The sequence below is a fragment of the Silurus meridionalis genome, chromosome 11 (assembly GCF_014805685.1).
Source record: "Silurus meridionalis isolate SWU-2019-XX chromosome 11, ASM1480568v1, whole genome shotgun sequence".
NCBI lineage: Eukaryota > Metazoa > Chordata > Actinopteri > Siluriformes > Siluridae > Silurus > Silurus meridionalis.
This window is the reverse complement of record NC_060894.1, coordinates 14,134,661-14,157,303: the sequence shown is the minus strand read 5'-3', so window position 1 is coordinate 14,157,303 and position 22,643 is coordinate 14,134,661. Positions and strand designations below refer to the sequence as shown.

Below are 22,643 nucleotides of genomic sequence, written 5' to 3'. Positions count from 1 at the left end.
TATTCTAATGTAATGTGGTGTTAGAATTTCCAATGATTTGCAAATGCAGTAAATCAATTACATCCAGAAAGCCTGGAACAGCAAACTTATACTGAAGAAGTTTTGCTCCTTTACCAGATAGTGAGTAGAAAATTGTGCCATTCTCTCCTTCATCTGGGTCAGTAGCCTGTAAAGTTCCCAGGAGTGAGCCAGCAGGCAGACCCTCCTGCATCTGAAACACAATAAACACATTTTTTTGGTAAAAATATCTGCTTGACTCCACCAAGCTCCTGTTTCTGCCAAATGAGTCACTCTCTATTCATAGCAACCCCCAAATAATGCAATTATTCATCCCTACTCACTACTCATATTACAGTCACCCTGTATTGCGTTACAGACATGCTATATAATTGTCCTTCATATGTCTATAATAATTTTAAGCTTTGTAACTCTTACTTGGATAATCAGTTCCCTGCCAGGTAACACATGACTGAAGACTGGGGCATTGTCATTCTCATCCAGCACAGAGACATGGGCGGTGCCTGTAGCACTGCGGGGAGGAGTGCCTCCATCCTGCACCACCACCACCAGCTGGTAGCTGGACTGGTGCTCACGATCCAGAGCTGCCCTGGTGCTGATCTCACCTACAAAGAGAAAGTGATACAGAAAGAAAGAGAAAAAGAATCCCAGAAACATTAAATTAAACTCCTTTTATTTGCAGAGGCTATAAATGTTAAAATATTGCAGTAAAATTTAGTTGCATTAAGTGGTGAATCAAACCTCACAAATTCACACGAAACATGACATACATTATAAGCTACTAATTGCAGGAAAAGAGAAAAGGTATTCTTTGTTTTCATGTCAAAAAGCAATGGCCATATGTACAACAGTTTAATATAATATTGATGAGTGAGGATAGTTGGTGTCTCAAAATGGTTCACTTAAAATGGCATACAAATGCTATTGTTGCTGTACAATTTAACACACTTTATACAGCACATAACATTGTACAGTATATACTATGATTTCATTTGATTTTACAAGAAAGCTTAGAAAAGTAAGAGTAAGAAATATGAATTTTATGTTTCACTTACAAATGAAAACATTTGTACCAAATAAAAAGCAGCTGGGTGGATGGGGTAATGTTTTTACATGCATTATCTCATGCATGATGAATTTGAATTGAGACTTTGTTTTTAAGCCCTTATTAGCATGAACCTATTCATTTTAAAACAAAATATTTAATAATTAACATCAAATGTATTCGATAACATTGAAACTTATTAAAAAGGTGAGCTGGAACCAACATGTTCAGGTTCTAGCTAATTCAAAGTGAAACACAGAGATGAATAAACTGAAATGTTCCAGAAAGGATATTTGTATAGAGTGATTATTTTTTTTAATCTAAGTAGGAAACACTGCTTTGTATTAATGTGGCCTTCTTTATCTGACCATAAACCGGATACTCAAAAGGGACAATGTGAATGAGAAGTTGATTTCATATAGTTCAAGTACTAGAAAGAAAATTGCTGGTAGGTTTTGCATAAGTATTATATTAACCAGAGAAACATGCTTGCTGAGTAAAATTAAAGGAGACAAAAAACTCTAGTCTTCCTAAATTTTGTAAAAGCTTTTATTTGTATAAAGGTTTAATAGTAAAAACAATGAGCTTTAATGAATAACTAAATATTAATCTGAAATATTAAGAAGTTTTGGTTATCCCATTCTGGATTTTCCTTGTGTTCTTTGGTTTCTTTCTATTGTCCAAAAAAACGTTAGTTGGTGGATGTGCTTTTCTAGCTGGGAATATGTGTGTGTACATGGTGCCCTGTGGAGGACTAGCAGCCTATCCAGAGTGTATTCCATCCATAGGGAAAAGGCTCCTGATCAACTATCACTATGTCCAAGATAAAGTGCTTGATGATAATGAATTAATAAATTAGGGTATTTTAAACATTTCTCTACTCACCAGTTTGAGGGTTGATTTGAAAGTTACGATCAGTATGCAGAAGTTTATAAGTAAGTCGGCTGTTTAATCCGGCATCACGATCAGTGGCTGAAACTCTCCCAAATCCTGTTCCTGCAGGCAAGTTCTCCCTTATTGCTAGGAAGACCCTCTCCTGGGAAAACCGTGGTGAATTATCGTTCTCATCGGTCACAGAGACCCGCACTGTGGCACTGCCAGTTTTCTTTAGCTCTCCCTTGCCTGAGCTGGCCAGTACAGTGAGAAGATAGATGTCTTTGGTCTCCCTGTCTAGCGCACTCTTTACAAAAAGCCACCCGCTGTCTGAGGCAATCCCAAACCCTGCTGCATCCCCATCAGGCCGGAGATGATAGGAGAGTGGAGTAGAACTTGAGGAGGTAGCGCCATTTCCACTGTGATCCCTACTGAGAGCACGTACCTGCAGAAAACGAGTGTTTAATGGTGTGTTTTCTTTGAGCTCTACACGATAGGTCAAGGTGTCAAACACTGGTCCCTGGTCATTCTCAGCCTGTATGTGAACTACAAGAGTGAAGGTGGCACTAAGTTGAGGTGTGCCACTGTCCTTAGCCAGCACCTGCAAATCATAACGAGGAGCACTCTCATATGAAAGGCTTCCTATCAGGCGGATTTCACCACTGCTTCTGTCCACACTGAATGTATGCTGGATTTCAGATGAAAGCAGATCAAAGCTCAACTGCCCATTGGCTCCTGAATCACGGTCCTCAGCTTTCACCCGGTACACAATAGTTCCCATCATGGTAGCCTCTGGCAGCAATAGAGACTCTGATGATGAAGGCAAGAAGGTGGGAGCATTATCATTGACATCAGTGATGGTGACGCGTACCAGTGTCTGGGCAAACACTGGAGGGGAGCCGCTGCGAGCCTGGACCTCCAGCTCCAATGAAGGCCAAGCCTCATGATCCAGAGGCAGACTGGTGCGCAGAGCTCCTGTCTCTTGGTCCACGGTGAAGTATCCTTCTGGATCCCCAGAGGATATAGTGTAGGAAATGTCTTTGGTGGCTCCTGGAACAGAAATGGAAAAAAAGATATACAAATGTTATACTGGCAAAAGTATACATCCATATAGAAGTATGCATGTATCAAACCATTACTTATGTGTTGATGGAAGAAAAATTGAAAAATGGAAGAAATGTAATTTACCATTTTTGCTGTTAGCAAACACGACACCAACTTCCGTGCCCCTCAGAACATCTTCAGGCACAGTGAAGAAGTAGTGTGCCTGCTCAAAGACGGGGGGTGCTACAGAGCCAGCCACAACACTAATGTTCACTCGGGCATTAGCGGGGACTGTGAGCCCACCTCCATCCTGTGCTGTGATCACCATTGTAATGACAGAGTTGGCCTTTCCATGCAAGGAGCGGGAAAGAGAGATCACCCCTGCAGAGAAACAAATGCCACACAGAAAAAGACAACCACATAGAGGTGGATCACTTTATTCACTGATCAAAAAGAGGAAATATGCAAATAAATATACAATGATAATAATAATAATAATAATAATAATAATAATAATTATTATTATTATTATTATTATTATTATTACTTCTACTTCTTCTACTACTATTGATAATTATATTTATGTTGACAATGATGATTGGGATAATGATTCTGATGATTTTGATGTTTGCAGTCAAACTTGAATGTAAAACCTTTCCTTGTTGGTCCCATACTTGAATATGTAGTGGCTGTGTGTAAATGTAATAAATTTGAATAGAAATCATTATATTATATTATATGATATGATATGATATGATATGATATGATATGATATGATATTATATAATATCATATCATATCATATCATATCATATCATTAAATTAGATAAGATTAGATATGATTAGCATCAACTTCAGTGTTACTAAAGAGAGTACTTAAATCTTGCATATAGATGTAAATAATCATGTGGTCCAAGAAAGAGACAAATGAGGTAGGATGGCAGTAAAGTGCCAAAACAGTGCAAAAACACTGATATATGAGTAAACATAAGTCCAAAACCATGTAATTCAAGACAGCACAATGCAATACCACATGCTGTAGGTGCAAATGGGGCAGTATATAAATAGAGTGAACACAGATCTAGTAGCAAGAGTGGTGGGAATGCAAGACGACTCACAGTTTTATCAATAATTATCATCAGATTTGAACTGATTTAAATTAGTTATAAATTATACATTTCTGATACATTTAAAACATGTAATAAGTAATTTATAATGACTAACAAACACTTTCACACCTGTGTCCTTGTTAAGTGTAAAAAAGGTGGAGCCTCCCCCAGGCACTGTGCGGTATGTGACTTTGCCATTCTCTCCTGCGTCAGGATCGTGGGCTGATACTCTGATGACAGAAGTTCCTGGAGCACTCTGAGAGCTCAAACTAACTGCATAGTTTACTGGGTAAAACATGGGTCTGTTATCATTAATGTCCAACAATGCCACATTCACAAAGGCAGATGAGCTCAGGCCACCCTGAAAGACAAAAAAGTGTGAGAAAAATGAAAGAAGTGTTATTCTGAACTGCTGAGTTTTACTGGGCTTGTAATTGCATTTCTTCACAAGCTCTGTTATATGACTGCTTAAATAAAGGAAATGGGAACATTTATTATTGCGGTCATAGAAATGTGTGTGTGTGTGTGTGTGTGTGTGTGTGTGTGTGTGTGTGTGTGTGTGTGTGTGTGTGTGTGTGTGCTGTGAAATGAGTTATAAAGAAAGAACTGCATATAAATGAATCTAGGAAAAGCAGTAAATGATCTGTATTGCATGATCTGACAGCACAAATATAAAACTGTATCAAAGCAGTTACTGAAATGTGTTAAATGAACGTTCAAATTGGCAAGGACCATTTAAGATCTGTAATAGTCCAAGCAAACAATTAAACTGGATCTAGTTAATAAATTTGCTCTAAATTTTTCACCCCATCAGTAGCAGTAACGGTGAACTCATAAGTCTCAGATCCCTCGTCTCGGTCGAGGGCTGCAGTAGTACAGATATTCCCCGTCTCTTTATTAATGCTGAACACTGCTGGAGGAGAACTGGAGGCTCCTGATCCTATAGAATAGGTTATTGCACCAAATGAACCACCATCAGCATCAACTGCTGTCACCTATAACAAAGAAAGAAGGACAGATATTTTATTATTACTACTATTTATAAAATATAAATAAAATATGGTTTACCCACAAAATGTACATTTACAAAATGTAAACCTAGCTTCAATTCTCAGTTAATTGTTATTTCCTTTTGTAACGTGGAGAGATTTATCTTTCACATGTGGACCCATGAGCAACTTGTACTGATGTTACTCAAATCAGAAAAACATTTGCTTCTCTAGGCACCTTGCCTTCTCACAGTACTCTCACTTAGACAGCATCTCAATCATGCATTTATGATATAAACCACTTAAAAATGAAATGCAAGTGAAAAATACACAAATGACAGCTTTGGCAAGGACAGTCAGGACAAAAAAAAATCGGGACAGGTGAATTTTTGTTTTAAAGGAGGCACAGTAGGATCTTTAAAACAGGGAACATTGTTTTGCCATGAAACGACTTTTATCTGTCCACCAGCTGGGAGAAAGGAAGCCTGAGTTTACAGCTCGGGTCAGGTCAAACGCATCTGCGTTCCAGAAGTTTCCTTATAACACCAAACTCTGCAGAGGAGATTTGTTTGTCTTTAAATATCTCTCAGTGTAAGCTTTTCTAGGTTTGAGCTTTGGAATTTATAGTCGCCAAAATTCATGATGACAAATTTCTGTAGATTGGCCTTAGCTGCTCTCAGATCAACAAGGTAAAAAAAAATTATAATATCAGCTGTTGCATAGAAGGAAATGCACACGGCATGACAGCAACACATCACCAAAGCATGTAAAAGAACCAGACATCAGGTGCTATCCAGAAGGTTCTCAAATGAAAAACCCATGACCTCTTAGCTTTTCTTTCTGGCCCCTTTTCCTGATGCGTTTAGTAAACAGAATTGCCCTGGTGGTCCAAGAAAACTCCCATTCATCATTTGGATACATGCAAGTAGCCTCAAAAGCCTATAACCCAACAAAAAGTTCTCTTCAAAACATTAGGAGGAAAAGACTTTTCACTCTGCATGGTCTGTTTCTCAACCAATGTTTTATATGTTTGGCTTTAAAGAAGAGCTCTATAACTTCACTTCATGTCATTTACACCAGCAGTAAAACTGACTTTTCTTTAAGATCACTAGATTTTGAAATCTGGCCAAAAAGGGCCCAGTGATTTGTTTCATAGCCAGTGCAGAGGTGAAGCAGTTCGTTCTTATGATACGGCTGTGGATTTTCCTTATCCGCTCCAATATTTATCTGGATTAAGCTTTCTCCAACAGTCAAAATACTTTCTGGTCAGCAAGTGGTTCAATTGTTGGCTATTAAGTGCAGGTCTCTGCATTATAGAGCAGAAACAGCAGCTTTCTTTGACGGTACAACACCTTCACACCTGTCTACAATTGTGAAACCTTCAATATATTCTAAATGGAAGAAAAAAACTATGGTATGAACTGACGGTTTCACCATTCTACACAGGTAGTAAATATAACAGCACAATCCATTAAAACCAGTCAGCTCTCAAAAGCCCAGACCATAGAAAACTATCTGTCTTAGTAAAAAAAAGAATGACTTTCATCAGATTGTATATCTTTTGACGGATTTGTTATCTTTTAGCTGCCAGTGTTCCTGGAATATTTGAGTAATTTAGGAAGTTCAGGCAGATGCAATATTAATTTAGGACACTGCACTGACCAGGTCTGAGACTTTTCAGTGGATGGCCTCGTAATAAGTTCTATATACAACAGAATATCTGGACATGATCTTAGCGATGGGTAAGATCATATGGAATACAGTATCAGTGCCACTTCTGAAGGAAGAAGAAATTAATAAATGTATAAAATGGAAAATATTTAAAAATGGATAGGTCAAGGAGAGTATGAATACAGGAATGTGTTGCGTGTTAAACTGTTTCAAAAATACATGCAAGGCTTCACTAAATGGATATATATATTTTTTCATATTTCACCTAGTATCCTAGGTCCCTGTGGTCATTTTGTCTAGTGGAAAAGCCCGTAAATGTTTAAGTTGCTAGATCGAATCCTTTTCTCTAAGAGTGTGTTGGGGATTGAAGTGGTTATAACTTGGTCAGGTGTGGGGGTAATGGAGCATGACGGCCAAACCTGGAATAGCTTGGGTTACATTCACTGGTGTATTTGAGGTCATTACTGAGAGCCCCATGGGGAGAAAATGATAAAAAGAATTATCGGTGTCAGTGCTAAGTTGGGACCCTTTGGTAGATGCATGCAGACATCCTCAGTCTTCCTGGGGGAACATTGCAGGATGTTGCAGGAAGGTTACATTGATTCTCCATGATCTTTCAGTTCATAAATGGAAATCCAAAATCCTGAGATAAACACAAACACACCTGCTGTTGCAGCAAACAAAAAAATCCCACATTGTCAAAGCTTTAACAAAACTTGTCAGAGTGTTACACTGATTAGCAATATAAGGAGGTATGTTAATCGGATGCTGGTTCAAACAAAAAAGGCTGCAGATTTTTGCAAACTTGAATTCCCACACAGACAGCATGCATGTTATCATGAGTGCTTAGTCTATCTTCAACCTCAGTTAATTACAATAATTGTTAATTGCAATAGTGATGAGACAGCACTCCACTCATCCTCTCATCTTTCAATTTCTCTATCATTTAATAACTGATAAAGCATGCGTATTTAATTGGAGATAGAACAAGTAAACTACTACAGAGTGGAAGAAACTTGTCACCAACTTATCCATGTGATTACAAATTTCGTATGACTGTGAGGTGCTATTTACTTTCAGATCGGAAATTTCAGAACTGATAACATTCTCTCAAGGTCATTTAATTACTTTCTGAAAATGCTGACCAACGAAACTACATTTGAGTCAAATCTGTAATAATTGGCAAGAACAGTTCATTAAAAAGTAGACCTCAACAATGATAAAATTATAATGACTTTAGTCATTATAATTGACTTTAGTGCCCCCTCAGATGAAGATGAGTTCCCTTCTGGGTCTGGTTCTTCTCAAGGTTTCTTTCTCATATCACCTCAGGGAGTTTTTCCTTTCCATGGTAGCCACTGGCTTTCTCATTATGGATAAACATTTAGGTACTACCTTTTTATCTCTGTAAAGCTGCGTTGGGATTAAACAAATCAGGACAGCATTGTAGGAATGTGACATCTCTATTCAGTTATGTTTCACTTTGACTTTGATGAAGTCCATTTCAGAATTTGTATATAGCTGTACGCAATAACACGTTCCTTCTTATATTTGCTAAAATGTCATCTTTAGCTATCTGCCCAAATGATAAACTGTAATCAAGTTCTAACAGAAAAAAAATGAAAAAGAAACAAAACAGAAAAAGAAACAAAATTCTAGATCGTAATGCCAACCCAGCTATTAACCAGCTGTAACCCTAGCTTTCAGATAATATGAAACAATCTACAACAATAGCCCAGCCCCATAACTGAGTTATTTGAAATAAGTGTAAGTGTAGGGTAAAAGCAGCATTGCAAGAACTGTGGAAGTGTACCCAGACTTATATTACAGTGTTAGGTGATTACAGATAAGGTGATTTGAAACTCTGGTTTGAAAGTTGAGCAGTAATTCTGTCTGGACGAAGGCATACTCCTACCGCTGAGACCCATTCATTCCTAAGGTCACACTCTCTGTAATCGTTCCCAGGAAAGCACACGTACCACAGTACACCATAACTCAACTCCTACTTTGGCCATATGTCTCTCACGAGATGTTGAGCAGGGCCCATACATATTAAACACTGCGGTAAAATCAGAACGATTTTATTATCCACATCGAACTGATTACCACTGTATGAGTTGGTACTAGACTTACAGCTCCAGGCTTCTATTCCACACTCTCAGAAATATATATCTTATTAGATTCAGTGTAGTTATTTAGAAAGATACTGAATAATGCTTAAAGATTAATGACTGGGTTGGGGATTAAAACCCAGTGCAATCTAAGAATGAAAGTTCATGTTTGCAAGTCATTTTAAATCTTTGTCTCTTGAACTGAATGTGTTTAACTTAGTCTTCCAAAATTCCAGTCGAACAGTCATTTAGCTGACAAGAGCTACAATCTCAGTGAAATGGTCTGAATCCTTCCCAGGCTTCTGTAATTTGTAATGTTGTAAATCATTTATTATTACACTCCTTGTAGTGTGTAACATGGTTTAATTATTCATTTTTGGGTTTATCTCCTGATAGCATCCAGTGTCAAGAGAGGAAAATGTGCCTGTACTTTCTAAAAGAGGCTATTTTCTGGTTGTTCGTTTTAGACATTCGTTTACAGTGCTCCAGTTCTATAAAAAATTATTATTATTTAAAAAAAGAAAAAACATGTATACATCAGTATAGCCATTTATCTTCTATGGTGAACATGACAACAACATTCCCAACACTGCAAAGCTTCAAACTGGACATTGATATCAAACAAACCTCATGCAAATACTCATGCATGCAGTAAATGTAGACGTAGTAGAAAACTAACTTTTTTTGAGAACTAGGAATAGATTATCTGGACATCTCTTCAAAACAGTGGGACAAATAATCACCTGTCTGAAAAAATGTGGTTGTGGAAATTACCTAGAAGAATCAAGAAGACTTAAAATGGTGCCTATTACATCAATGGCAGCACACTTCGAAAGTAAAAGACTATAAGTGGATTGAGTGAAGATGGTACTTACAGCCACTTCAACCCCTTAAGATTGCATTTATGTAAATGGCACAGCTTACAGAGGGTATATATTTTAAGTGGGTAAAATATTATATTCAAACAAACAAACAATTTAACTATAGTAGCATATGCCCCAACATGTAAAAATAGATTATTGATCTCTGACATGTCAATGGCAAAAGATTCCATTTTCATAACTGCATTTCATAAGCAAACAAGCACCAACCAGTAGAGACTCATAAACCATATTTACTGAACATGCTGAGGTCTTCAATATTGATTAGGACAGAGGAATTGTAATTCAATCACCTAATAAAAGCACTTAATCATGCACTATAGTTAACGTAAAGCATGCAAGATGTGATCACTGTATATTAAAAGTAATGAAGTGTGCGGTTGCCAAAACCCTTAAAAAACACTTAGCACTTATATTATGATTTTTTTTTTCTTATCGCCCAGTGGGACAGTTAATTTGTGCACTATTACAAATAAATATTTCAATACCAGTGCTGATGAATATACATTTATGTGACTACATGTATAAGTCATATAAGCTGTTTTAAAATTCCGTTGAATATCTTTAATTATGTCAAGTATATTATATCAAACAAATCAAAAATGCAAAAGCAACAATGAATATTAAAAAACAATACAAATAATTGATTTGTAGAGTAAGTATTTGTAGCGAGAGAAAAAACAAATCTTATTGAATATGGTACTCTTAAGGTACTTTACACTTCAAATATACCAAATTTACTGTAATAAGTAAATCTTAGAATTAAAAAAAATTGGTATTGTGCAAAGTATTAAGAAAATTATCTTTCACACAGATTATAAACATCAAAGGTATGTGGTAAGTTAAAGGTTATGGCATCGCAAGATTGACAAAAATATGATGAAATTCTTCATATGACACTATTGCACGCAGAATGGTTCATCGCTTGTAAAGTGTCAGTTGTTGGTAATCAATTTAATTTATCTCACAGTGAAAACAAGTGAATGGGAGAGTGACAGACTAAAAATATTTAAGACAAACTGGTTTAAACAAACTTGGACTGGCATTTGTCCCATATAAGGCAATATATCCACTGCTTAAAAGTGCAGTTTGTAGAAAGACTGGATTATATGTTATGTAGGAAACTGAAACCTAAAGTAGATTTACAGACTACATTATGTGCAGACTATCAGGAGGTGCCTCTTAGTGGTTCTTCTATAAAGTGAATGTACAGAGGGTGTGTCTCTTTCCAAAAGCTTTCGTAAAAATGCCAAAAGACTTGTTTTATTTTATTGGCTTACTTGTTTTTGTCAAAAACATTTTGTGTTCTTCTTTGAAGTGGACTGAAGTCTTTCAGTATTGTTTCTTGCTTACAAGTTGAGGGGAAAAACCATTGTGTATACACAATGCTGCGGAGGATGTTCATTAAAGCCAGCTTTGGATCAAACCATCAGGATTTGAGGTTAAATGTTTACATGTGGTTTATACTTACTGTGCGAAGCAATTGCTAAGTTTGCAGGTTTGTTATTTGCAGATAATAGTACCAGCAGATTACATGTCTCTGCTAAAATGAGAGTGCAACTTAGTGCAAAACAAAAGTGACTGAAAAGTACAGTTTTTTGCCTTTGGTTTAAGTATTAAGCATTTGTGTGTTTTCAGTACTGCTCCTTTCTTGCTTCTCACAGAAAATGCTCAACAGTGGGTGAGAGCAAGAAGTGACATTATTTGGTTGTTGGGATGAACCCTTGGGACGAATCTAATTAATTAAATGGTAACTAATGGTCTTCTTAGTCTTAGCACACAACCGTGTACAGACTCACTACTGCACAGATCATGTAAACAGCCACTTTCTGAACTTTATTCACAATATATTTAAGTGTAGTCATGTATTCATTTCACCATTTCATAAACTTTGTTAAATATGTCATGGATAAAATATAGAAAATGTAACTTTACCTTGATACTTATCATTTGTATTCCCTTTTTGTCATCCTAGTGTAAATACTACTTATGTTATTAACACCAAAATTATTTTGATCATTAAATACTAATTCCTTCATTTCTAAATCTTAAGTATTTAGACTGGAGAAATCAATATATTTAAAAAGCCATACATCATGTTTAGAGTCTTTAAATGCATGAGTGGTTGTAAGAAATAGCACTAGTAGAAACAGGAGAAGGGCATTTTAAGGCACTGCTGTCATTTATTAGACATCCTCCTGGTCTTTTAGCTCAAGTATATGGCTGGTCAAAACTCAAACAGAATTTTACATGTTTACGCCAACCCCACCACACTATATATTTAAAATGAGAGGGTAATTACTACTGCAGTATCTCATTCATATGGCAGGAAAATAATGCTTGGTATTTCTTCCTTTACTGGAGTCAGTGGTGGTGCACAAGGGTATGAAACAAAGGATGTATAAAGAAAGAGGCAGAGGTCGGGGATTGTTGGGATGGAGAACCAGTCAAGCGTGGAAGAGTAATGTCCATATGGGTATACTGTCAAAGATCCATAATCACAAGCAAATAGGCACAATGCTTGTCCAAGAAACCAGCAACACCATCTGGCAAATATATATTTTGTAGACAGTATGTATTTGGATTATATATTAGGATTAAGCTAGTTAATATAGTTCAATCAAAGAGTAAAGAACTAAATATATCAAACAGCTGTGTCTGATCTGGGTAATGAGGTTTTGCTACATTTCTGGTCTTTTTTTTACCTTTGTTTTAAATTATTTATTCACAGATTTTCCATCTAAATTAAAGAAGAAATGCATGATAGGTAAATTAGATTCGTTTTTTGCTAAATCAATTCCTCATCACTGTCTACACAGTGCAAAATTCTGCTCAGCCCTATCATGACATTAATGTTAAATGTCAAATAATTCTAACAGTGTCCCTCTATCTGCAGGAGAAAACCCATGTAGACTCTAAAAGAACCTGAGAATCTCCCAAGCTCTAGATTAAAGCAAGGAACCCAGACATATGAGGTAGTAGTGTTTTGAATGAGTTTTACCTAAAATACCTTTCATAAATAAATGAAATGAAATAAAGGTCCATGCACTTCTCTTTGAGTCACCCTTCTCAGTCTGATTCTGGGTCTGGTGATGGACATGAGGTGCATAATAAGGTCAGGGTGAAAGTTCAGCAAGCTGCCACTGCCTGTTCTATCTTAACCTTTGACCCATTGCTTTCTTCTGTGCTGACGTACCTTCTCTGTGTTTCTAAAATGAACAATCCATTCAATATTACATACAATGAGAAAACAGCTGTTATAACAGATACAGAAATGTAATTAAGGGGCACTAAGGATCTAAATATGGTCAATTAGTCAGGGGTTAATTTAAGCAGTGAGGGCAATGTAAAATATCACAAGTGACATTTGGTTTCACAGAACCCAATCTTATTGCAAGATAGATAGATGTTTCTTAGATGCAAAACCACAAAAAACCTAATAATAGTAATATACAAAGTATAATAATACTCTTGTTCTACTTTTAAAAATATGTATATTTGTTTCCATGTACCAAATGTTTCCTGTCCCAAGCTATTACATGATACATCAACTATCCAACAAACACATACTTTACTGGCTAACCTGTTAAGCAATAAAAGTAACAGTAAACCTGCTGAGACTAAGATCTGTTTTCATGGGGAAAAGCGTGTTCATAAATAGAATTACAAAATGATGACCAACAATTAGGATCAGCAGTTGCAGTGATGTACAATTCTTATTTGTAATCACCTTGATAGGACTAACACACATCTTAAAACAAGGCAAATGTGAAAATAATAACCAAAAGACAATAGCAAGCAATTAAAACCCTTTTTTTAAATTTAAAACTCTAAATCCTGTCTTGTATGTGGTAGTGAGGAAAATAAATATCATATATGTAAAGTGTAAAGGGAGAAAATTGCATTAAAAATTGCTCTATCTGCTATATATAGATTTTTTAAATGTTACATGTATATTATATCAGCATTTATCTTTGAATGGTTTTATATCCACAGTCTTAATAATTGTTTTTAGACTTCAATTTTTATTAATTCATAATTTCCTTTTTTTTTTATATTACTAATGACTTTGTAACCTGTAATTATCTACACTAATTTCTAACTTGGTGAACAGGTTTTTTTTTTGGTTGTAAAAGTTTTATATTATTAGACCATTTAACAGCATGTATTCTATAATAATATTAATAATAATAATAATAATAATAATAATAATAATAATAATAATAATGTAATGCATAAATAAGAAAGAGCATACCCTTCTTCTTCTTCTTCTTGATCATTGTTCTCATGTACACTTGTTTATTACTTTATTAAGACAGACCCATCACTTGCACATTTCTGCATTTATCCAATAGTTTACACAGAAAACAAACAAACAAATATAAAATAAACTGTTAGCAGATGAGGTCAGAGGAGAATAGAAAGATGACCGGAAATATATAGTAGCTTAACAGAAAAGCATCTCAGCCTGTACAAAACATTAAACCTTGAGGTGGATCGTACAAAACATTTATTTATTCAAAATGTCCATTCTTTACTCAGATATAAAAAAAAAATCCCCACTGAAAAATTATCACTAAATTAATCACTTAACATTTGTTTTACTGATACTCCAAGTCTCAAATCAAGCGCCAAAATCTGATATGATGCACACATCCGTCTGTGTGGAAACATAGCAAAAGTTCGGTTTGGTGTCCTGATGATTTTACGTAATTTAAAACACCATAATTACGTTTAAACATTTACAAGAGTCCTGTCATCTGAAAATGTAAACAGTAATGTAATACTTTACTGGCTCAGTGCAAAGAAAGAGAAGTAATGGGAACCTAAGTTTTGTGTTTAACAGTCATTAAGAAGTTCTTTGAAAAACATGTCTACGGTCTTTTGCTTATGCTATATATTTAGGGTGGATCAGTAATAATAAACATACATTTCATAAAGCATCCATATTTGTCCATGCCTATGTTGATATTAGAGTATTCAAAACTTGAAAAGTATTAATTTATGGTTAATTCAGAATAGATAAAAATGTGCAAATTGCAATTAATCATGAGTTAACTCATGACAAGGGTTAGGGTTAGGGTTACATATATATATATATATATATATATATATATATATATATATATATATATATATATATATATATATATATATATATATATATATATATATATATATATATATATATATATATATACATATATATATATATATATATATATATATATATATATATATATATATATATATTTAAAATTAATCACATGATTGTCATGAGTTAACTCATGATTAACACACACTTACACACACACTTGTTTAAGTGACCAGTGAGGGTTTAATGAGTTAAAAGTACATAATGTAATATTCATAAGTAATATTCACATGGCCCACTGTACTGTTACAACAATATTAGTACTTATAATAACTTCTAAAATTACCTCCTAGTCCTGTTTCATGCACAAAATTCTGCTTTTTACTTTAAAAAAAATCTTGAAAGGTCTATTCCATTAGTTGACTTCCAAATTCATACTCTGTAAAAAAGACACTTTATTTTGGCAGACCAGTACAGATTCAACCTTCCTGGTGCATCAGATGAGCCAATCTCTTTCACGATCACTTCATCTTTCCCCATGTGCTGTTTGAAGTGGGCTACGAGGCACTGACCTAGCACAGAGACAGTGCTAATGATGAAGGATAACCAGCGGAGAAACGTAACACAGAATGTAAAGTCTGCACTGGATGGTTTTGGATTGCTCTGACTGCATGCATTAGGGAGAGTAAAAGCAGTTACATAACAGAGCAGGTCAAAGAGGATGCACACATCAAAGAGACAAGACTCTTGGAACAGTCAGGGACCAACATTTCGCCTATAATCCCACTACAACTTAAGGATCTGCATAGGGAATATATTGTATACTGCAATAAGGGTGAGAGAAAGGGCACGTAGAAAGAAGAGGCAGGTTAGAAAGAGAGAGAGAGGGGGAGAGAGGTAAATCCCTGGAGACCAGTTTAGTTTTAAGACTTTGAAAAATGCCTCAGCATAGCTTCCCCAATGCTTCTAATGGAAGCCATATTGGATTAGGCCAGAGTAAAAACACTTCACCACCTGCAAATTGTGACGCGAATGCATGTGTGAAGAAACAAATCACAATTAATAGCTAACAACCCCCTCAGCTGCCAAAACCTTCTGCAACATTAATTATATTTTGTATTTGTAAACTCACAATGCATTTAAAGTAATCACATTACGTGTGTTTGTTAGGACAGTGGCATTTGCTTTGGCGTGGTGCTTCTTTCCAAGCTCTCAAAATCAATATGGTGTCAGGCTGAATGTTTTACCCAGATGGTTACAAGGTGAAAATCCCAAAACACAGTGAAGTGAGTCAGGGTCATGACCTCTTATAGCACTGTGATCAGCATAAAGCCTGACGGCGGAAACAGAAACAAACATTAGAGGGATGAAGACTGGCAGTGCGTGAGTTACACTTTTAGCATGCATCCTGATCTGTTTTTGCTTTTTACTCACCTACTGGTCATGACATTTATGCAGCAGAACAGCATACTTTAGACCAGCATAAAATACATAAAGTAAAATGTACATTATATATAAATTCATAACAAAACTGAGGCTTAAGAACAAAGAAAAAGTTGAGGACAAGCTATTATTTATGGAAATGCTCTCTCCCTAAATTTGAGTTATAGAAAGAGCTTTGGGATGTGAAAGAGGATTCTAGATCCAAAATAATCAGAGCAAATTCCAGAAAAGCCTCTTCCACCTTCCTTTTCTCTCCTCAAATGCACAGACACATGCAAAAGAGCAAGAACTTCTTCAACAACTGAGCTGAACGCAATTCCGTGCCAGTGACTCTTCCTAGCACCTTGGGAAAACAGGAGAGCATTACAAGCCATAAAGCACCTGTTGCATCCAGAGCAGTATACAAGCAAAAACACTGATTTTCTTGCACCTTCCCTTAAAGGGCACTGTTGTTTTCGAAGCGCAGACTTCCGAGAAGATCAGCGGGGACCTGCATTTTGAAATAAAGCTGTCAGTGGATGGCCATAGGCCGGATGTGTGGATGTAACCCTTCATGCTCTGTTGTGTGAGTGGCAATGGTCTCGTTGAGAGTTCATTCACTGTGTGGCCTACACAAGGGGGAAGGGAGAGTAAATACGCTAACACAGGATATACTCGTTTAAACCTCAGCTTGCGGATCACAGAGGATTGCAGCATGCCATACACTTACTAGATAACGAACTCACTCCCTGAACAAGAGTGGTAATAAATTGTGTCTGAGATACTGACTAGAGGTTCGTAGGAGTAGTAAAGCATGCTAAAAGACACGCATATGGGCTTTCATATGCACACACGAACAGACATGTGCACCAGACAGGACGCCCCAGTGAACTCCTACTCACAATCTATTTTCTCTGCTTTTGGCTACCTAAGGCTCCAGGAATGGCCAAGAAAAACAAAATGACCAGGCGCAAGATAGCACAGGGGTTAGAGGGCCCCAAAGCTCCAGCTGAGAGAAAGAGAACTGTGAGTGTTGTCAGATAACACGTGCACGCACACACACACACACACACACACACACACACACACACACACACACACACTTCGGGATGTTCCTTCTATAGAGTAAAATACCATAAAGTAGAATAGAACATATAATAAAGGCTTTGTCACAGATATAATAACAGTATATGCAATATATAATAAAAGCTTCTTGACTTTACTTGAAATGTCAGTCTTTTATGATGCAACACTGTAGCTTTTAAACCTAAACAATTTACTCATTTTTTGCAGTCCCTAGGTCATTTTTGATAAGGAATAAGAGCAGCAGGGTCAGTGATTTCAAAATAATGTGTGTTATTTGGATAATTAACAGTATCTCCTTAGGAAAACATTGGTTTTAAAGCTCCATGGTTTATTGAGATTCTTCAAAAGAGGCCTTGGATTCCATTGTTACATGGCGCAAAAATAAGTCTGAAAAAAATAAAAGTATTTCTACAAACATCCTTTTGCAAAGAAAAGTCTTGCTGCAGATTTTTACATCTGCTTCTATAGTCATATCTGATCTTCAGTAATACCTCAGTAAACAGGAGCAAATGTGAGCAAATTATCAGAATGGAATTTTTTTTTAATTGGACAAACAAAAAGGAAACATTCCTCTCTGAGAAAGACATTTTAATCCAAATTAAAATAAAAATGAATCCATACAAAGCGTTAAATTCACATTATTCAGCATCGATACAGGTCAGCTCAATTAAATTTTCCTCTGTGACACTTTTCAGTGCATAGTGCAGCATCTTCTTTTTCACTGTCAGTGCTCCCTGCGGCTTTCTTGCTGATGTGCTGTTGGAGTCATTGGGTTCATGAAGGATTTGTACAAGGACAGCTGAAAAGCCAACTCCCCCAGAATTTGACGATGGAACCACATGTACAGCTTAGGAACTTAATTTCTTCTACATGGTACCAGCTCTCAAGACTCCCTTTATTCTCAGATGGTCAGCAATATATCAGAAGACATCTACAATCTGTCACACGAGACATGTCACAAACCATTCTGATATATCACATCTGCTGTAGCCTGTTTATGAATAAAGCATGTATTTTGTCAAAAATCCTAAATTGACGAAAAATAATCTTCATTTATGATACAAACTGCCACTGCATTTCCTAAACAGACCTGGTATTAGACTTTACACTTCACTGAAGCTTTATCAGGATCATTATGAGTCATTACAGCTGTGTAAGAGAATTATTAGAGTAAAATAACATATATACTGGAGAAACAGTGTTTAAACAAAATAAGGATTGATCTCTATTCTTCATACCTGCTGCATCTTCACCATGTTTCAGTATTACAGACTCACTAATTGTCTTTCTGACAAGTCAAGGATGACCAGAGACTGTGATGATTGATGACTCGTATGATCTAGCACACCACAACATAAATTAAGGAAAGTTTCAAGCAAACTGAACAAAGCTGAATTGTTACGTGTGCAATATACAGCCATGTAAAAAAACAAAGAAAGGATGAAATAATCCTGGTCCTGATCACGTCTTAAAATTGGGCAAAGACAACCTCAGATGAACAACACCACATGCCAGTCTGTGTTAATACAATGCCACGGAGGACAGATCTTAGCAATGATCTTAGAGAAGCAATTGTTGGGAATTAGAAGGGTTATAAGGCCATTTACAGACAATTTAAAGCTCATAATTTTACAGTTTCTGAGATTATGTACAAGTGGAAAACTGACAGCTGCCAATGCTCCCAGGAATGGACATCTTAGTAAATTCACCTCAAAGTCAGACTGTACGATGCTCAGAGAAATTGCAAGAGTTACATCACAGAGAAAAAACAAAGGTTTGCAATATTGCATATGAAAAATGTAAAAACTTCCTCCACAATGATGTGAGAGACTAATAAAGTCATACAAAACACGATTACTTCAAGTTATTGCTGTCAATGTGTTTCTACAAGCTAATGGATAAAAAGGTATGCTCAGTTTTGTACACAAATTCTCCATTATGGCTTGATTTTTGTCACATAAATTATAACGTTTTTTTTTTTTTTCTTGATCTGATGCAGTATTTACCAAAGACAATTTAATTTCACTGTGTCCTATTCATAAAACCATAGAATAGAAAAAAATAATGTACTTTCTTTTTCACATGACTGTAACTCTAATGAACTTAAGATTACACTGGGCCCCTTGGTACGGCCATGTAAACCGCTTTAAAACAAAACCTCCTTCTCTGGGATAAGAGCTCCAGTCATCACATGATGTGTAGCTGGTAGACTATTACTTGATCAAAGCACACTAAAGTGGATTTAATTGTAGACTCTGGACAAGCCGAGCCAATCTTTAAATGCCTATGACATCTACAAAAATGAGTACACCTGAATACACTCTTATTGAAATAAGGATGTGGATGTATATATCTAATGTAAGATGTACAGACCAGATGTCTAACAACTTACTGTATGATTACAATGTTGAGTTAGTAAAAGCAAAAAAAAAGAATGTCAGAGTGAGTGAGATTTTACATAATGAGGTCTAAAGATGGCATGTCCTTGAAACATTCTTTGCTTCTAGTCCTCTCCAAGAAATGCAGATGAACTCATATGCTTTATCAGCCCCCTTCTGCGGCAATCAAGCTCCCTTATTTCCAGTTAGGAAAATACTTTGTATTTCTCTCTGTCCTTGTTAATTATCACATACATCACAATGAGCCGTGCTACTTAATTGTTCTATAAGTAATGAAGTGAAAAATATTGAATAACAACACATATCATTTATTCTATACTTCAGGATGGCCTCTCAATGACCTCTCAAGTCCCCAAGCTCCTGCAGACAAGGTTCAAAATAGACCACTGCTTTCCGAGAGCATCTTTTCCCTGTGGCTCCATAATGGCTAAACCAGACATATGTCTTTTGCCTGACGATGTTTCCTGACCTCTAACTGACATTACTACAAAATAATTCTTATCTTCTTTTTCTCTCTGTAGCCGCAAAAGCAAAACTATGCATTCAAGCAAATCTAGCAGTCCTCTGCCGTGTCATTTTTAGCTCGGCTCAGCACTTGCTGTGAAAAAATAGAAAATGGGTGTGAGGACACTCTAAAATCTGAAGATAATATGGGACATAGATTAGAAGAGGACAGACACAGGTATTTCAATTTATGACATTTGGCAGATGCACTTCCACCTCCAAAATTACTTACATTTAACAGACAGGAAAAAGTGTTCCCTCTTTTAGTTTTAGTGTTAGTCTGGTTCTGAGGTTTTATAGTCTTTACCTTTGGCCTTGACCTTGCCATAATATGCAGGCAAGTGTGAAGTGTGAAGTTATTGATGTACTGTGTTACTGTCAGTAATACACCATAGCAATGGTCTAAACAGGTTCAGGATAGACTAAATCCACCATTTCATAGTACATATTGATGAAATCAGAAAGCTGGCAATGGTCAAAGCCAGAAAAACAAAAGAAGAAGTAGAGAGTTAAAAACTAGGCAAAACCAAAATGGTTAGAATTAAAGCCACAAGAATTAAAATCAGCTCTATTAAAATAATTTGAAAAAGAATAGTAAGCTATGATGACTAAAGCTGGAAAACACTGAACAGGTGCAACTGATTAACGGAATGACTGAAAACGGGAAGCTGTGATTTTATAAGGACAAAAAAGTAAACGTGGGCACTAGGTTTACTCAAAAGCAACACAATCAGTCTGAATGTGACATTATCTTCCATTATCAGTGAAGATAAACATGCACATAAAGGGGTTTTGTGGCCTCTATAAACACTTATTATAAAACTAAAATGAACAGCAAGCAGAACTGTTTCTCTTTATACAAGTTATAAAGAGGCTGTTGCGTTATCTTATCAATCTGATCAAAATTGTGTTTCTAGACAGCCCTTTTGTGATTTGCTAAGAAATATTCAGACTAGAAACAGAAAGGTCCATTTGTGTTAAGTGTTCAGCCTCAATGAAAAACATCAAGAAAATATTCAATAGTTGGGGAAAAAAAATAACTGCACAGGTGTTCAAATAAAAATTTGGTTCAGATGTGTTATGACTGAATACAGCTAATACTGTAGGTCCATGCCAGCTTGTTATGGTGGCTTGGCCTGCTGACCTCTATGAACAGCCTGCTGATGGGAATATGAGTCTGATTTATGTTCTTGCCAGGAGTAAGAATCAGGGTTAAGACACCAGCACCCCTTTGAAGACTCATATTCCAAAAAATCCAAGAATCCGAGGAATCCTTCGCATCTCTCTGTTAAAGATCCCCAGAGGATTGTAACTGTGATTAGAGCTGTCGTTTACTTTTCTATCCAAATACAAGGTTTAAAAAATTTAGTTCAAAGGTATTCAATAGTGCTATATGTTTGTATAGAATAGATGAACAGTTTTTAAATGATATGAGTATGAATGAGTGACATTATTCTTAAGCAGAAGCTCAAGCTGGGAAAAACTGAAACCTATTGTCAGATGTCAGCTTTCATTATTTTTGATATCTGTTGTAGTACATAAAGTAAAGTGTGAATGAAGAGTGTGCCTGTGTAGGATCACAAAAATACATATTAATCAGTTTCCACAGAAGGTATTGTAGTGCCGCACAAACCTACACTAACACACATACAAAAAGCCAACCTGACTTAAATGCCCTGGCACTTTCACGCATTATTTCAGGATATTACCAGCTGACCAATGTTCCCTAGACCTTCAATATAAAGCTGACAAAATAAGGCACAGAAGCCACAATCACAGTCACTGCAACTCATCCACAACTCATATCAGCTTATTATAAATATGCATCCAATTTAACATGTGCAGTTAATTACACAAATGTCTGTATTTTACTATAAAAGGAAATTAACGAAAATCTTAGACATGGTCAGTTTATAGAGCCATACCTGAAACACACACACACACATTTTACTCAGCAGGGGCAAAATATTTTAAAGCTTTGGAAGAATAAAAGATGATTTATTAAATCTTTTTTTTTGAACACACTCCCATTCCACAAAGAAAAGTTAATAACATTTCCAGAATGTGTTCATTAAGAATATGCAACAGGCAAAGAAAATATCTGAATATCTGAGTTTTATGCAAACTGTCTCTTTCTTACAGACTGTTTCTGTATTCAGCCTTTGCTTTTGCACGGCATTAACCAAGCTGGTTTCTGGCCTCAGCTTATCGCAGACGCCGTCAGAGAGTTAGCATTAACAGTTATTCATCATTCTTAAACAGTACAATAAACAAAGCTGAGCTCCAAGTATCGCATGACCACGATGGAATCCGCAGTACTAACGCTCTTCCTCTTGATTGTATTTTAGCACATGCATGTAAGCACTCCAGTTCTTCAGGACAATGCAATCTTCATG

At 36.1% G+C, this 22,643-nt stretch overlaps 1 protein-coding gene across 1 annotated transcript in view; it reads right to left on the bottom strand.

The window, feature by feature from the left end:
- The window catches only part of dchs1b (dachsous cadherin-related 1b), an 82,246-nt gene that overhangs the window by 15,266 nt on the left and 44,337 nt on the right, over nt 1-22,643 (bottom strand). Inside the window, exons 3-8 of the mRNA XM_046861281.1 lie at nt 4,896-5,084; nt 4,219-4,450; nt 3,125-3,361; nt 1,949-2,986; nt 436-623; nt 115-211 (exon numbers count right to left, since the gene is read on the bottom strand). Coding sequence (XP_046717237.1) covers nt 115-211; nt 436-623; nt 1,949-2,986; nt 3,125-3,361; nt 4,219-4,450; nt 4,896-5,084 — 1,981 coding nt within the window. The remainder of the gene's footprint in view (nt 1-114; nt 212-435; nt 624-1,948; nt 2,987-3,124; nt 3,362-4,218; nt 4,451-4,895; nt 5,085-22,643) is intronic.